The 18,142-nt window shown below is 37.8% G+C and overlaps 1 protein-coding gene across 4 annotated transcripts in view; it reads left to right on the forward strand.

Annotated features, from left to right (window-relative positions):
- Nucleotides 1-18,142, forward strand: part of ENPP3 (ectonucleotide pyrophosphatase/phosphodiesterase 3) — a 71,497-nt gene that overhangs the window by 43,594 nt on the left and 9,761 nt on the right. For all 4 annotated transcript variants that reach the window (XR_011235563.1, XM_069489149.1, XM_069489151.1 and 1 more), the window contains exons 15-20: nt 404-531; nt 5,925-5,991; nt 7,641-7,728; nt 9,175-9,353; nt 11,490-11,541; nt 13,047-13,201. Coding sequence is in view for 3 of the 4 variants with exons in the window: in XM_069489149.1 (XP_069345250.1) it covers nt 404-531; nt 5,925-5,991; nt 7,641-7,728; nt 9,175-9,353; nt 11,490-11,541; nt 13,047-13,201 (669 nt within the window). In the remaining variant the exon portion in view is untranslated. The remainder of the gene's footprint in view (nt 1-403; nt 532-5,924; nt 5,992-7,640; nt 7,729-9,174; nt 9,354-11,489; nt 11,542-13,046; nt 13,202-18,142) is intronic.

Here is an 18,142-nt window from a genome sequence, read left to right on the forward strand (position 1 = left end):
TTGAATCAGTGGGAATGGGACTTTCAGTGCAATTAAACTGATTTTTAGACTTTTTTACCCATACTTTTAATATATAAATTAGACTTGAAAGTTGTAATTGCCACTCTGAATCTAGACTCATATCTATTTTCTGTCAAAAAAAGAAGGTGATTTGTGGTGGAATAAAAACTTAAAACATCAAACACCAAATTTAAACCAGATTTTTAATAGTAACCTGATTATTGTTGCAACAATAAAAATCATAATTAGGTAATTTGACCATGTTAATAATAGGTTTAATTTGATTAGCCAAGCTTAAATCCCCTTACTTTTAAAAGGTGCTTCATAAATTGTCTTAGAAAGTTGAAATTTTTGAATTAGTTTGCATATTTTATATGTCATGACGTATTTACTCATTTCTTAGTGCCAAAAACCTGATCAGCATTTCAAACCCTATTTGTCTCCTGATTTGCCAAAACGACTACACTATGCCAAGAATGTCAGAATTGACAAAGTTATTCTTATGGTGGATCGACAATGGCTGGCTGTGAGGTTTGTGTGTCTATTTATTTATCTCATAATACTTTGAATGACTGTCTTTGATTATAAATTGACTTAACCTTACCCTGCTATTATGATCATTGTATATTTTCCGGAGCATTGACATTTTATTGATCTTTTAAATGCTTTTTAGCACTTCTGTATTGCAAGTTATTGTTATTAGATTGCTGATCGTAGCATCCTAGTCTTCGCAATACAGATGAGAATAAGGAAGAAGGCTGAGATTGTTCCAGCCACTGTCCTAGAGATTGTTAGCATCAATACATTACCCCCTACTGTAATGTCCAGCAGAGGGCAGTTGTCTAGGCTGGTAGTGAGTGATTAATTAGACAGCTCTTTAAGATCTTTGTCAGCTTCAAGATTTTTACAAAAGAGCACTTTTATGGTTGTACAGCTGAGCTAATGTATTTGTTGTAACATTTATTTCTTATTTCTATTTATAATTGTAATTCATGTTGACCATTGAGTATTTGCAAAATGTAAAGTAGAGAAAACAAAAGCCATTCCAAATCATTCCATCCCAAATAACCAATTAATTCATTGATTCAACAAAATTTTATTGAATGCTTGCTATGTGTGTGCCAGGCCCTGTTCCAAGCATTTGGGATACAAACCTGATTCCTGCCCTCATGGGGCATATACTGTAGTGGAGACAAAGGATAATAAGTCAGCAAACAAATAAATATACACTTTCTAGTAGCTAAACTAATGATTCCTATTTTTGTATTTCATTCCAGTATTTTTCCACATGCATAAGTGGATATGAACAGTATCCAGATCATATGGTATTTTCTGTCCTACGTTATATGTATGAACATAATGCCAGGAGATACAATGACAATGGCAATACAGTGGCTGAAAGATATGTTTGACAAAGAAAGAGGAGATGAAAGAAGACAAGGGAGTTGGGCTCAGCTCCAATACACACATGTGCAGGATAAGGAATTGGCCTATTCTACAAGATAACTGGGAACCCCCAATGGGCCAGAGAGTGTGCAGTTCCACACTGGGTCACTAGATGGCACTGGCCTGTCTCCTCGGGATCCAAGTTTCTTAGCCCTTTGTATATAGATCAGTGGCTGCCCTGTGGCTCAGGACATTCTCTAAAAGTATTTCTCTCAAATATGTGACTAAAATTAAGCTTTACTGATATTAAATACATAAGATTGTTGGTAATTTAGGTATGTAATATATAAATAAATATTTTCCCAAATGGGGGTTATGTTCTCCAAATATTCACTGTTAGAAGTATGGGATGCAAGAAGTCAGACCACTCATGCAGAATAAGAAAGGGTTATAAAGTGAGAGTCTGGCCACCAGAATACCTGTGGGTATCAGGCACTAATACTCAAGTGACGAGCTTTGTATCCTTTTAAACAACCAGCAGTGAGATGTAAAAAAGCTGCAGGCTGAGAGTTCACGGCCCGGCTCCCTACCCAGTTAGTCATGGGAACATGCAAAAATTAATAACTTAGGGCTTCATTTTTCTCCTCTGTAGCACAAGATTAGCTTAGTTTTATCATTCTCTTGCCATTAATATACAAAATAAAATAACCTACATCAAAGGAAATTTTGAATACAGCCTTAACAAGTAAGGAATCTGGGTTTGCTCTTTTTTCCAACACTTAAACCATGAGTCTCGGGCTACCTATTTTCTAAGTGAAAGTATATTATCATTAGTAATAATGTGCATTATTTGGTAACTAGATTAGACCCATTTTTCACAATTGTAGCAAATCTCAATAGTTCGTATAATCTATATTCATCATCATCCTTATTTTCCCTAAATGTTGTTGGATTTTACTAATTTGGGGAAATCCAATGTTTCAAAAGCATAGTCAAAGTATAGTTAAACTGGATTTTTAAAGAACACGAATATTAGCTTTTTATTTTGGAATAAACAACTGACAAATACATCCCAGGCACTTCTCTAAGAACTAGAGATAAAAAAGACCATACCCTAGGGATTTTTGCCCAGTGGGAAGGAAGAAAAGAGTTATAATCACATGCTTACTGCTGCATTCTAACCAAGTACAAGTTTCAAAGAAGTAAAAGGAAGATTACACACCCAGGTGTGGATGTCCAGGAACATCAGAGAATGCTTCCCAGTAGGGGTGAATCCTGATGTGGGTTTTGAAGACTTGGGATGGGGCAGGCTATATGTCACCGGCAGTGGGTCTGCCCGGTGCAGTCTGTGCATTGTTCGGAGGCAGCCAAGAAGGAGAGTGGGAGTGGAAATCCAATCCCTGCCAGTTCCCCAAGCCCTGATGGGGGCTGTGTTGGCAGGAGGAAAGGGACCCCTTTTCTTTGCCAAAAGTGACATCTGCCTGCCAAGCCCTGAGCTCTGCCAGGCTATGTCCTTCAAGAGGTGCTTCTTTCTCTAAATAATCTGCCCAGAGCAGCTGGGCACCTTTTTCTAAACCAGCAGCATCTCTGGAGCAAGGAAGGGTAGAGAGAAGGAGGCAGGTTTCCAGAGAGAAGAACTAGAGTCTAGCAACTGCTAGAGGTTCTGTATTGCTGGAGCACTGAGTGGATGAAGGACCTGGTATGTTATGACTAAGGAGTGTGACTTTGATCTTGAAGAAAGTAGGAGGCCATTGGTAGTCAAAAGGTGGCTTGAGTGACGATAGTGAGATTTGCATTTTGGAGAGTTCCGTCTAGCTGCTACATGGAGGAGGATCTGGGGAGAAGCAGAAGGCCTGTTAGAAAGCTAGGTAGTGACCCATTCCTCAGCCTTACGACAGCCCTGGAGCCTGTGGAGCAATGGGGTTGGTGAAAATCACTACATAGTGCATCTCCAGGAAAGTATTATGGTTAACTTATGACCTAGATTTTCCAGGGTAGTGCTAAGTCCTGGTTCATTATATTCTGACCCACATTCATTCTCATTAGAACATGTGTTTTTCTATTTCCAGCAGTGAAAAATAGTGTTAAATAAGATTAGGGGTGTGTGTGTGTGTGTGTGTGTGTTATGAGGGAAGATTCAAAAAGTTCTAAAGGCAGGATGATTAATCAGGTCAGAGGTAATGAGGATCCAGTTTAGAACAGTGGCGATAGAAGAGGAAAGGAAGGAAAAGACAAATAAGAAATGTACTGCAGAGGAAGCTAGGACTTGGCACGTGACAGGGCATCAGGAGAGAAGTCTCATTCATCTCCCACCTGTGCCGTTACTGTGGCAGAGAAACCAAGCCTTGATTTCAACTGTAGTAATTAGACATGGAGAAGATAATAGAGAACTTGTTCCAAAAGATTTCATATGGGACTTGGAAATTGAGCTCAATTACGACAGATAAAAATCAACTCATCTTTTCCAAATACCAGCTACCATATTTCCATATGTAATTTCCGGAGCCAAATTAATAGTTGGAAAGGCAGGAACGTGAGCCAATTTCCAAAAGTTTCACTTGGAAAACAATAGAAAATAAAGCTGTACAAAAAATATTTAAATCTGTTGCTTCTGAGTGAAATTTTGCAATGTTTACCACTGTTTTTTAATTAACCTGGGTTAGGAGATGGAAATATCAAAAAATTTTAGAAAGACTAAAGACTTGGTTCAAAAAACCTTGTTCTTTTTTTCATTAATGAACACTGTAGCTTTCCACATAGAATTTAAAACTTCATTATCTCTAATCAAATAATTTCGGTCATCTTGGGAAACCAAAAATATCCATGCAATAAGAACAAAAATAAAATTTTTTTTGAGACAGAGTCTCCTTTTGTCATCCTGGCTAGAGTGCAGTGATGTTATCACAGCTCACTGCAACCTCAAATTCCTGGGCTCAATCAATCCTCCTGCCTCTTCCTCCCTAGTAGCTGGGACTACAGGCGTGCACCACCATGCCTGGCTAATTTTTCTATTTTTTGTAGAGACAGGGTCTCACTCTTGCTCAGGCTGGTCTCAAGCAATCCTCCTCCCTCAGCCTCCCAGAGTGCTAGGATTACAGGTATGAGCCACTGTGCCTGGCCTAAAAATATTTTTTAAAACAAGTTCAACCCTATATTAACAATTTTAATGGAATTAACCAAGGACAAAAAATTTCCTTAGGGGAATTGAGTTTAAACCCCTTATAAAATAGGACTCCTCTTGCTTTGCCCATTCCAGGTACTTACTTAGCTTCTCTTTTCTTCCCTCCGTTGGGTAGAGTTGAGTGTGGCCTGGTCAAAGTTGTGATTTATTTTTTGATTTGTGATTTATTTTTATTTTCTATTTAAACTGAGAGTCAGTTATGAATTTTTTTAATGTTGACTTTTTAAGACACTAAATTACTGTCCTGCTCTTAATTGAGCCATCCATGTAAAAACAAACAGAAACCCTGTGTGTGTTTGTGTGTGTATATTTGCCCCAGGGGTAGAAGGTGAGGGTTGGGGAAGCAAATGAGAGAAACCTTTTAAGGCTGACTTTTGGAAATAGGAGTCTTTTGTTTCCTTCAGAGACCAAATTTGACCCAATAAAACATTGCTGCTTTAAAAGATCTAGGTTCATTTACCCCAATTTTTTTACACGTATGAAAACCAACTATGTATAAAATTGCAAACACTGCTCAATTCAAAGATTAAAATATGAAAAGGTAGGCAAAAAAATCAAATTAATTAAATTTGAAACGCTATTCAAATAATGCAATAACAGCCTATGGTAGAAAATCCCAAAAGCTAAAAATAAACTCTGAATCTGAAACTCAGATTCTCAAACTGCTCCTTGCCAAGTACAGTCATGTGCTGCATAGGGACATTTTGCTTAACAATGGTGCATTTATAAAAACGGTGGTCCCATCAGATTATAATATCATATTTTTACTGTACCTTTTCTATGTTTAGATACATTTAGACACACAATTGTGTTCCAGTTGTCCACAGTATTCAGTGCAGTAACATGCTGTTTAGGTTGTAGCCTAGGGGCAATAGGCTATGTCGTGTAGCCTTGGTGTGTGGTAAGCTGGACCAGCTCGGTTTGCATAAACACACTCTGTGATGTTTGCACAATGACATCGCCTAATGACCCATTTCTCAGAACATAGTCCAACCATGAAGTGACACATGACTGTGTTATCATTAACTCGCCCTGACGAAAGGTACAGGTGAGCTTGAAAACAAATTCTTTTCTTTTAATCTGTGTCTTTGTTACTATCCTTTTTTTCAATATCTGAGAGGCAAAGACTTTTGAATTCTATTTATAGACCCTGGAATTTTCCTTTCTTCTCTCTTACTATTCTGCTTTTTCCTTTATGCTTATGAATTTGAGCATGAAAATAAATATATTTAAGCTGCTGTTGGCAGAAAAATTTTCCTATATAAAAGCAAAGGCTACATCAAAATCCATTAAAGCTATTATAATAAGGTCTCACATCAGTATATTGATCAGTGTGTAATAATATTTTTCTTTATAGGAGTAGAACAAGTTCATACTGTGGAGGAGGCAACCATGGTTATAACAATGAGTTTAAGAGCATGGAGGTAATGTATTGCTTTTTATAAACAGGTAATTATTGAGCACTTACTTTATGACAGGCAGTGTTCAAGTCTCTTGAATACATCTGTGAACAACACAGATTAAGATCCCTGCCCTCATGAAGCTTTCTTTCTAAAAGGGGCATACAGACAGTAGGTGTAACGAAAGAATATATTATTTGATATGTTAGCTGATAACTGCTATAGGAAATAAATAAAAAGTAGAGCAAGGTAAAGGGGAAATTAGGGTTATTTGGGGGCACCCTGGCAGCAACATGCAACTTCAAATAGGGTGGAAAGAGTAGGAGTCTCTGAGATGACACTGGAGCATAGAGTCGAAGAAAGTAAAGGAATTAGGCTTTAAATTTTCAAGGGACAAGTGTCCCAGGCAGAAGAAACAGCCAGTGCAAAGGCTCTAAGTTGGGAGTGTATCTGAGTCTATGAGTAAAATGCAGCTGATATTCTCCCATAGGTAAAACTTTATGATTTTTGCAACCTGATTGTCTTATCTAATTTCATTCGTAACACACACACACACACACACACACACACTATTTTCCAAATATAAAAAACATGTGTTAGGGTCTTTGTGACTATACTGTTTCTTAGCATTGTCATGGTGAGCTATATCTCTTTGTAAATATTTGAAAAATCTCTGGAGAGAGAGCTTTTCTATTAATTAGGGTGCTCTTTGATAATTAAATTAATTACTGCAAGAAAAACCTATGTCTCCAATTCTTTGATGATTATCTTAGGAAAAAAATATACATATGGCTCACACCTGTAATCCTAGCAGTCTGGGAGGCCAAGGCAGGCGAATTTCTTGAGCTCAGGAGTTTGAGACCAGCCTGAGCAAGAGTGAGACTCCATATCTACTAAAAATAGAAAAATTAGCCAGGAGTTGTGGTGTGGGCCTGTAGTCTCAGCTACTTGGGAGGCTGAGGCAGGAGGATCCCTTGAACCCTGGAGTTTGAGGTTGCAGTGAGCTATGATGATGCCACTACACTCTACCCAGGGTGACAAAGTGAGACTCTGTCTCAAAAAAAGAATTATATATTTATACATACCCCCATTACCAAAAAAGAACTGCTTACCTATGTTTGATACTTTTCTTCTAGTTGTTTATAATCTAAACCAATTAGATCTGTTATAAATAATATAATTAGGTTAACATTAATTAATTAAATATAAATCAAAATATTTATATCTCTTCATCCCAAAAGGAAAGAGGAGAAATAAGCAGGTTAGGAAGTTTCACAAAAATTTAATGCTTAGAAATGTCAACATTTTTCATCATATATTAACATATTAGAGCAATGATATGAAAGGAATGTGAAAAGAACACATGATGTTATATGATTAATTTCTAATATATGTTGTCCAGATACTATACCGATACTGGTTGTCCACTGTTGCTTATACTCTCTTTCTTTATTGGCGTATGACCTGCTGTGGAAGCAGGTAGAGACAGGAGAATAAACACAGCATGGATTATGTTTGATTGGTAAACATCAGGGATGGAAATAATATGCAAGTCATTTGCAAATCTGAAAACAAATCCTCACAGAGGCCTCATACAAACAGGAGAGTTGTTACAGAAGGAAGATGTGTCACTTTTTGAGTTTCATTGACATCTAGTAATAATTACAATCCAGGCTCTCTTTTTGGCACACGGACCCAGTTTTAAAGAGAAGACTGAAATTGAACCATTTGAAAATATTGAAGTGTATAACCTAATGTGTGGTAAGTATATTTACATCAACTCTCCAACAAAGTGTGCATAGCTTTAAATATAATTTGAAATTGGTGATAAATTGAATCCCATTGGCTAGATGCTCTGCAGTAAGAAGATAGAAAGTAAAAAAAGACAAGGAAGAAATATTTATTATTCAGAATTACTCAGCTATGGGAGTGAATTCTTTCTGTCTTACTAGTAATGATAAACTTTAGAACTCAGGAGACCAAGCTTTTCTATTAATTGCTTACCAGATGACAATTTAATAAAACTTAGATAAATAAAATAACACTTCCAACATTTCAAAGCAGGATAAGCACACTATAAACACAAGTATCTTCTTATAATTACAGAGAGAAGGCATCTGGCATAAAAGGATGGTAAGAAAGTCTTATTTGGATAGACATGTTATTACACTCAATGTTAAAAACTTTAAAGGCTTTTTAAACCTCAGGGTTTTGGGAGCCTAACCTACCTCTGTACCTACATGCTTTCCTTGGACCGTCATATTAACAAATCATTTACGCAGGCAAGGCAATGAGTAAGCTGTAATTGCACTGTTAGCTTTAGGAATTTGGGCATGAACCTGCTCACAATTGTTTCTCTTAATCTTGCTAATTGAATGTGACTTAGAGACCAAAACATATCCATCTAAAAATGGTATGTTGTATCCTTAAGCCCTTACATTCTTAGTTCCCGTGGCTGGATTTGCCATCAGGACTGCTGGCCCTTTGCGGGGTTGATTAGAAGGAACTAGCTAGGCCTCCAGTCCTGGGAGAGGTCTAGTACGTGGAAGTCAGCTGGAGCCACTTAAAAGGCTATGTTTGTAAAATATTTGTATGTTTTGTTTTCATAGAAAAAAATTAGAAAAAGTTCTCTAAATATTGAGCAAAATTTTAATTTTAAAAAGTATCTATCCTTACAGAATTTTGATATAATTAAGTAAATATACTACAAGTAAGATTGTAAATGATTTGACTTCTTTAAACTTATTTTTATCAAGAGTATAGCTTTTTATATTGGAAAACCATGATATGCTCAAGGACAAAGCGGTCATTTATGCAACAATGAAGCTTTACCCTGAAGGAACAGAAACTCTTCATGAAAGTTCCTGTGGTTCATCTTCAGTGATTGTTCCTATTTTTTTTTTTTTAGAGGCAGGGCCTTGCTATGTTGCCCAGGCTGGCCTCGAACTCCTGGACTCAAACAATTCTCTTGCCTTACCCTCCCAAGTAGCTGGGCCCAGCTAGCTCCTATTCTTTAGAAAGACTAGATGCTGGAAACTATGGGGAAGAAAGTTAGTAAAACAAATGGCATCTGTAGGACATGACCTCATTACAGCAGAATTTATTAAAGGAAGTGAGATAGTACATGTTTGTTTTTTCCCATCTCCCATATAGGAGTTGTTGCCTTCTAATTTAAAGCTACTTTGAACTTATATTTTTAAAAAACAGATCTCCTACGCATTCAACCAGCGCCAAACAATGGAACCCATGGTAGTTTAAACCATCTTCTGAAGGTGCCTTTTTACGAGCCGTCCCATGCAGAGGAAGTGTCAAGGTCTTCTGTTTGTGACTTTACTGCTCCTTTGCCCACAGATCCTCTAGACTGTTCATGCCCTCAGCTACAAGACGTAAGTGATAACTTGATGCGTGCATGAGAAGGTAAGGGGACATGCTAGTCTAAACCAGGGTGGCCGAAAACCAGTTTTGTGTTCTGGCTTGAATATTTACCTAGTAAATGTATGTGGTTTCTCTGAACCCTATCTGGAAAGGAGAGATTATAATGCAAACATTATAAGATTAAGTATGTGAATGTGCTTTGTAAACTGGGAGGCATTATTTGGAAAGTAATTGTTAATTGCATTGTGAGCTAACTGTCCTTAACCATTCAAAATAGTGATCTTGGAGCTCTCTTTGATTTCCCTCATGAACTATTCTTCTTACAGTTGAAGAATCAGGTGGTCATGCTTGGTTATTTAGAGCACAAAGAACTGGGAGGCTGTTGTAACCTGCTCTTTGACACACCCCACTAGTGCAGGTGCTGTGGGGTATTCCTTTCGGTAGCAGTGGAGAATCTGGCTGACAGATACGTGACACTGGGAAGGCCTTTTTAGTAGATCAGCCCCTGGACTGAGTTCACAAGTAGGACTTCAGATCCCAGGAGACTCAACAAAGTGAAGTTCTAGTTCTAGTTCTAGTTCTAGTGCTAGGAGGATCCACAGGGCAAGGGGTCAGAATAGGAGCTCAAAATATAGGAACCATGTCCACCTGTGAAAATCAGAACACCTGGGTGGGGTTGGGATTTCAGAATGAACTTGAAGCCCAGTTATCAGGAGTCCATCAAACTAAAACTAATGTCAAGGTATGTTTGATGTCAAGTTCAAAATGTGGTTGTGGAGCTAAACAAACACCTGCTGCCTCAAGTAAGAATTTTTCCTTATAATCAGGGACAGGTAAAGACTTTACATTCTCTAATCCTTAAAATAACATTATATCACAGAAATAAATAATCAACCAAAAGAGGCTTTAAGACACAACAGTCGATCTGTAAAAAAAAATAAAAAAAAAGACACAACAGTCCAGTGAAACTACTCAATAAAAGTCAAATCCATAGCAAATATCAGCAAGGGTGTGGTTTTCCTACCTGCTACTCTTGATAACCACAATGAAGCAGCCATTAAAAAATAATCATGGGCCGGGCGCGGTGGCTCACGCCTGTAATCCTAGCACTCTGGGAGGCCGAGGTGGGCGGATCGTTTGAGCTCAGGAGTTCGAGACCAGCCTGAGCAAGAGCGAGACCCCACCTCTACTAAAAATAGAAAGAAATTATATGGACAGCTAAAAATATATATAGAAAAAATTAGCCGGGCATGGTGGCGCGTGCCTGTAGTCCCAGCTACTCGGGAGGCTGAGACAGGAGGATCGCTTGAGCTCAGGAGTTTGAGGTTGCTGTGAGCTAGGCTGATGCTACGGCACTCACTCTAGCCTGGGCAACAGAGTGAGACTCTGTCTCAAAAAAAAAATAAATAAATAAAAAATAATAATAAAAAAAAAAGACACAACAGTCCAGTGAAACTACTCAATAAAAGTCAAATCCATAGCAAATATCAGCAAGGGTGTGGTTTTCCTACCTGCTACTCTTGATAACCACAATGAAGCAGCCATTAAAAAATAATCATAATAACAGTAAAAAGTGGATATTCCCAATTTTAGAGATAAAGAGAGCTCAGAGAAGTCAGGTAAACTGTCCAAGGTCACAGAAGCTTGGTCTCTCTGACTCCAAACCCTGGGTTCTTCTCTGTAAAGAATGCCCCTTGCTACTCAAAGTGTGGCCCCAGGACCAGCATCTGGATGACTGGCGAGTTGGCTAGAGATTCAGAATCTCAGGCCCCAACCCAGGTTTACTGAATAAGAATCCATGTCTTAACAAAACCCTCAAGTGAATTGATGCACGTTCAATCTTGGGAATCACTGTGGTGTTATCACCCCAACTCAGGCGTTGCTTCCAGCTGTGGTCAGAGCTTTGCCCCATTATCAAGAATATCTTTGCATACTCCCACAAACATAACAAAAGGATGCAGGGGCATCATTGTCTCTGTATTTCTGAATGGGACAGAATCAGAACTTAAACTCAACTGAGTCTGGCTTCTTTGTTCAGTAATAAAACACTTAATGTGATTATAGCAGAAATAATCTTGATCACCTTTCAAAACATGTGTTATTCCTTTGACTCACTTCCTCCCCTTCCACCCCTTAAAATCTTGCAGAGTGCTCGTCTAGAACAAGTGAATCAAATGCTAAATCTCATCCAAGAAGAAAGTAAGTCAATAGAAAACATGTAAGTCTTTGATGTTTAGACCTAAGAAAACACAACATTGGCAATTTGGGATTTTCCAACCTAAGCTCACAGAGGCTTTTGATCATAAAGATTTTATTGCCAATACACAGGAGGGCAAAAAAACCTCACAACAGATCTAATAACAACAGTAGTAAGCAAGGGGGAAGCGGGGCTAGTTACAATGGTTCCAGGAACATAACAACTTCCTTGAAATGGTTTTGCCTCATCCGCAGTTCCCTGTTTCCTTTTTTAGATGTAAACAGACTCAGCTGCGTGGGTCTGAGTCCTACCTCTGCTGCTTCCTGGCTGTGTAACCTGGGGCAAATCACTTAACCTCTCTGTGCCTCACTGTTCTCATCTATAACTGTACTCACCCTGTGTAGTTATAAACATTTAAAAAGTTAATACATGGAAAGAATTTGCAGAAGTGCCTGTCCTGTAGCAATATTATTAACTGTTATCTTTTACATATTCTTGTATTAAACTATGTCTCAGCTTCATCGTGTATAAAATGAGGACCCATACTTTGTAGAGACACTGTGAAGATTAAATGAATCAATATATGTGCCTGGTCTACAGTTAAGTGTTCAGGGAATGTGTTAGTTGTCTTGATAATCTTCTTATAATCTACCGATATTATTGGTGGCATGAATAGCCTGCAGGTTTTTAAACTATCAATAATTGATAGATTTCTAAGTTATTAAAGCATACAAATAAAAATAGATACATTAGGATATTGTTTTAGTCCATGCTGGCTGCTATAACAAAATACCATAGTCTGGGTGGTTTATAAACAACAGAAATTTATTTCTCATAGTTCAGGAGGCTAAGAAGTCCAAGGTCAAGGCTCCAGCGGTATCGGTTTCTGGCGAGGGCCTGCTTTCTCATAAACGGCCTTCTTCTCACTCTAAGTTCACATGGCAGAAGGGGTGAGGGTTTCTATGGGCTGTCTTTTATAAAAGCACTAATCCCATTCCTCATGACCTAATCACCTCTCAAAGGCCCCACCTCCTAACACCATCACCTTGGGGGTTAGGATTTAAACATATGAATTTGGGGGAGATATAACCATTCAGACCATAGCAGGCATACTTTTATAAAATTCCAGTATCTTTCCTGTGACAATTACTAAAGTAGGTCATCTTAGTTATCAAGTATGTGCTTTTGATGTTGAGGTTTTATCTCTTCAAATATGTCCTGTGAGCTATAAAACATCTGGAGCCAGAGAGAGCAGGCTTCAGATCCTTGCTTATAGCCTCTTGCTTGGCCAAGGTACTTATCTAAGCCTTCATTTTGTAATCTGAAAAATGGAAAAATAACACCTACCTCATAGGGTTACTGTAAGAATTAAAAGATGTTAAAGATGATAAGCATTTGTTAGAGTACCTGACCCTGTAATAAGCCATAGGAGAGTGGTAGCTGTTATATGCATAGAAGCATTTGCTGATTTCACAAATCTCTTTATTTTATGTTATTTTAATTTTAGTAACAGCAACAGTGAAAGTAAATTTGCCATTTGGGAGGCCCAGGGTTATTCAGAAGAACGTGAACCACTGTCTCCTTTACCATAAGGAATATGTCAGTGGATTTGGCAGAGCTATGAAGATGCCCATGTGGAGCTCGTATACACTACCCGCGCTGGTGAGTTGCAGAGTCTGCTGAGCCCCGCAGGCTGGAGAAATTCATAATCCTGTAATCCCAAAGGGAGCTCACTGGCCTCCTGTAGCTTGAAAGACAATGTCTCAGGTATTACATAAAGGTTTTTCTAGATGCTGTGTGGGTTAGGTCTAGAGAAAGTAGAAAATATTTACAGACCAATTGGCCAATTGGTAAGGCAGATAGAAAAGAACTTTTCAAATGGAAGCAACAGGAAGTACAGAGGCATGTTATTCATTTGGTATTCCCCAAGTCTATGGTGGGTGCACCTAGAAGGTAAAGGTAACTAGGTTATATTTGTATATATTTGATTCTGTAGCACATACTTTACTATCTGCTATGTGCTGTGGTTGGCTCCAGGAACACAATGTGAATAAAATGTAATCCTTTTCTGAAGGATCTAGCACTCTAATAAGTCAGGCTAGACTTACATGGACAGATGTGTTATGTCACAGATCTTTCTAGACTGAGCTTGGGAATCCATTTATCTAAACCCTCTTCCCTCTTGACTATCTGGCAAATACCCTTTCACTAAATGGTGCTACAATTGACTGCCCAACAGGAAGAGAATATTAGATCCCTACCTTGTACCACACACAAAATTAAATTACTGGTTGATTAATAGACCTAAATATTAATAACAAATCCATGTTTGCCTTTGTGCGTATCCTTATGACCTTGGGATAGAGAAGGATTTCTTAGGACAGAAGAATAACAACAACAAAAATACAGAGGACATTGATTAATTTGATTATATGAACATTAACATGTGACAAAATAACAAAGTTATGGATGGTGCAATATATTTGTATTGCATATAAGTAACAAATGATGAGTGTCCAGAATAGTAATTAGGATCCAGAATAGCTAATAAATTTCCACCAATAAATAAGAGAATGACAAGCATTTACTTACTAAATGGACAAAGGGTATGAACTAAGCATTGAACCTCATTGGCAATAAGGAAAATGTATTATAAATTAGAATAAAGCTTAAAGTCTGCCAAAAATCAGTCCAAACACTTCTGCAGGGTAGGGATGGTTTTATTTAATGTGTCCCCAGCACAATAAAGTTGCCCAGTAAATGCTCATTGAATTAAATGGTGCATTGGATGAATTAATCCCAATCATTATTTTAAAAGACTTTTAATAACAAAGCTATGCAGTTGTCAACCAGAAGTGTAAATAAATAATCAGGAAGCTTTTTTTGTAGGAAAAATCTTAGTATTTTAGATCCAGAGACCAATGACCTCTAGCAATTACTGATCTTGTTAAGAGTACTACCTCTTGTATAGAAAGGAAGTAATTGCTTGTATCTGGTTTGTCTATTCTTCTTGCTCTAATTCAAGATTTTTGGAGAAAAATAAGCATATTTTCCTATGACTAATTAAGGCTGTGTGTGTCCTGAAAGCCAGCTCTGTTGCTGCCAGTGGTTCAATTGCGGTCAGTGGTAACAGAGCACTAATGTTGTTTGCTTCCCAGTGTGGGCAAATATTTTAGCAACCGTTACCTGAGTTCATAGGCATGGTTGGTGGCAACATTACTTTCTTAATATGCACAAAGTTCAGTTGTTTTTGATTTTCTTCAACATACAACAGTCCTTAAAATAATTTGTATTTTAGTTTTTGAGGGGGGCAGCATATTCAAGGTCAGTCTTATTATTCGATTCTCTATTTTGAAAAATCCAGGTACTAGGATTTATGTGGCGTTAAAGGAGATGTTTATATTTTTAATACTTTCCCCTGCTGCCTTGCATTCCTGAATTTATATGAGCTTCGACGGAAACCAAAGGCAGAGGGATTCTAAGTAGGCTCAGACTAGTTTTGTACAATTCTTCTTTGTTATTGTTTAAAAACTAGCTGCTTTGTTACCAAAAGTTCCTGTCCTTTCACTGATCCCACAGAACTACTTGTGTATTTCTCCCTCCATGTGACAGGATGGAATTCTAGCAATTTTCTGCTTTCTAATTCAGAAATTACTCTGTTAGTGTGTTGTGGTTCAAGAAAATTACATACAAGGATGTTTTGGGATTCACATAAAAATGTTGTAAATCAGCTCTGTGTCTGAAAAATCAGACTTTAAATAAGCACTGTTTAGACCATGGACCCGATTGGCCTGTGCCCTTAAGTTTTATGGAGCTTTTGTTTTTCTGTGGTTTTGGTGGGTTTTCTAACTTTTGTTGTTGTTATCTCAGAAGAGTTCTGGGGAAGCCGTTGATTTGAAATCATGGTCCTACAACTGCTTCAAAACCATTAAGGTTGGTCAGGCTGTGTGTGGATTTTGCTTCAGGACCTGCTCAGTAGGAAGGTGTGAAGTAGTTTTTCTGTTACTAGGTAAAATATTAAAAATAAGAGCAAGAATTATGATTATTATATAGAATGGACACTTCTGAATTTAATATGAAATCAAAGAACTTTTTCAGAGGAGAAAAATCTAGCATACTTTGAAAAATGCCTCTCTCTTTCTCTTTCTCTCTCTCTCCATTTACGTATATAGCATACATTACTGAATTTTTAAACAGCCTTTTTTTGTTTCTAAAACTTACCTCTGATATCATAAATTATGACCTAATCATGTTTTGTGAGTCTTTAAAAACTAGGGACATCATTGTGTGTTGCAAACTTTTTTTTTGAACTATGAGAAATCATTCTCCCTATAGAAAAAATCATACAACCATATATATATGTTTAGTTATATTTATAGGCAAGATCATAAATATCTAATCTTCAGATAAATAAGTTTTAGCTTTTACATTAAACCTACAGGTAGGATGCATCTATAACTTCAATAAAAATAATTTTATCCTCTGCTCAAATTCTGTTTTGTTCCCATGCCAGTATAGAAGTAACAGCACCTCATGTTTCTGTCTGTGCTCATCAACTACTTCTCTGGAAGGATTTTGTGAGCTAGGGAGGTCAGGTTTCATCTGAGTGTCTGAGTTCTATTTATTGTTTTCCTGACTTTCTATCCACTGGCTTCAAAAATTCCAGGGAACTCTGAAAAGATGTCAGGATTGAAGCTGTGTATGTGTGTCAGGGTGGTGGTGATGGTGGTGATGGTAGTGGTGGCAATGGTGGTGGCAATGCTGGTCGTAGTGGTAATCGTGGTGGTGGTGGTGGTGGTCATGATGGTGATGGTGATGATGGTGGTGGTCGTGGTGATGGTGGTGGTGATGATGGTAGTGGTAGTAGTGGTGGTGGTGGTGGTCATGGTGGTAGTGGTAGTGGTGATGGTGGTGGTGATGATGGCACTGGTAATGGTGGTGGCGGCGGTGGTGGTGGTGGTGGTGATAATGGTGATGGCGGTGGTGATGATGGCACTGGTAATGGTGGTGGTGGTGGTAGTGGTAGTGGTGGTGGTGGTGGTGATGATGGTAATGGTGATGGTGATGGTGGTGGTGGGGATGGTGGTGGCTGTAGTGGTGATGGTAGTGGTAGTAGTGGTTATGGTGGTAGTGATGATGATGGTGGTGGTGGTGGTGATGGTGGTGGTGGTAATGGTTCACTATTGCTTTCTCTCATGAGAGCAAGGCTCAGAAATGATGTGCCCCTATCTCCCCTCCATCCTTCTGGAGGGCTGTGTATTGCATAATCTTGTTTTTATAAAGGAGGCCACATCCTCTTTCCTGGTCTTGATGCACTTCTATTTGAGGGTTCAAGTTTGAAATAAATCTCAAAATTTTCAGTTAGCAGAAAATGTGTAACTTTTTTTTAGTGCTTTCTGGTTGAAGCTTTCCCATCCCATTTCCCAAAACCCAAAGTCTATGTTATTTTGAGAAAATTGTAAACATTTTGCCCAACTAAGTTGTTTGAGTACAACTTTTATAGCCACAGTCTCATTAAAAAATTACAATAAACTTCCCTTCTTAACATTTTCATAATTTTAAATATCGAATGTAGGCATCTCAGTTTCCTTACATTGTGGAAAATGCATGTACAGCTACACTTATGTACTGATATTTCTTCAAGTAAAACTAATGTGGAACATTAGAATAAAATGATAAAGGTGCGTGTTAGGAAATATCACACTCACAATACACCAGGTGTCTGTAAGGCTGACTCAGCAGTCAATATTCCTCATTTCCCCATTTTACAACAAACTTATGTGCCCTTTATACCAAGTGGAGAAACCTGGTCATTCTGAACTATTTACTATGGTACATTTTTGAAAGAATGTAAACAAGTGTTTTTAGCTTTCCAGACTCTGCCACCTGAAAAAGAGTGAAATAAATGGTGGAGCTAATCTAATGTATTTAATACAAATATTTTCATATTGTATGGTTTCTTTCTTATTTTGGTGGGCTATATCACTCAGGAGCTTCCTGAGAAAGAAAGAAGGGAAGATACATTTTTGAGACTTTGTGTGTCTCAAAATGTTTTCCTTCAGTCTATATGCTTAATTGATGTTTTAACTGGCTTTGGAGTTTTAGAAATAAATTTTTTTCAAAATTAATGGGACATTAATTAGACTTTCCTGGACTGATCCTCTAATGTGTTTATGTTTTCCTAACTTTCATCCATTTATCTTTAATACCACTTTTGAGACATATCTGTGACTTCAACTTCTAGATCCTATTAAATATTTTCTTTCTGCTATTATATTTTTAAATCTCAAAACTCTTTCTGTTATCTTTTTTTATTGTTTTCTGTTCTTTATGGGTGCCATATATACTCTCTGAGAGGAAAGTTTTCTTCTGTTCTCTGCATTGACTCTTTTTCTTCTCCCTCTGCCCCAATATCTAGTAGACCTTGGCTATCAGTTTGTATTTTAAGGGTGAGACACTAAACTACGTGGCTGGGGCTTTCCAGCTGGTAGGCTCCACTATAGGTTGATCTGGAAGGGAATCAGCTATTTTGTTTGGGACTACCAACTGAAAATATCTAGTTTTCCTTTCAGGCTGGTTTGTTTTGCAAAGAGAAGACACTTC

This window comes from Eulemur rufifrons, chromosome 15 (assembly GCF_041146395.1).
Source record: "Eulemur rufifrons isolate Redbay chromosome 15, OSU_ERuf_1, whole genome shotgun sequence".
Lineage (NCBI taxonomy): Eukaryota > Metazoa > Chordata > Mammalia > Primates > Lemuridae > Eulemur > Eulemur rufifrons.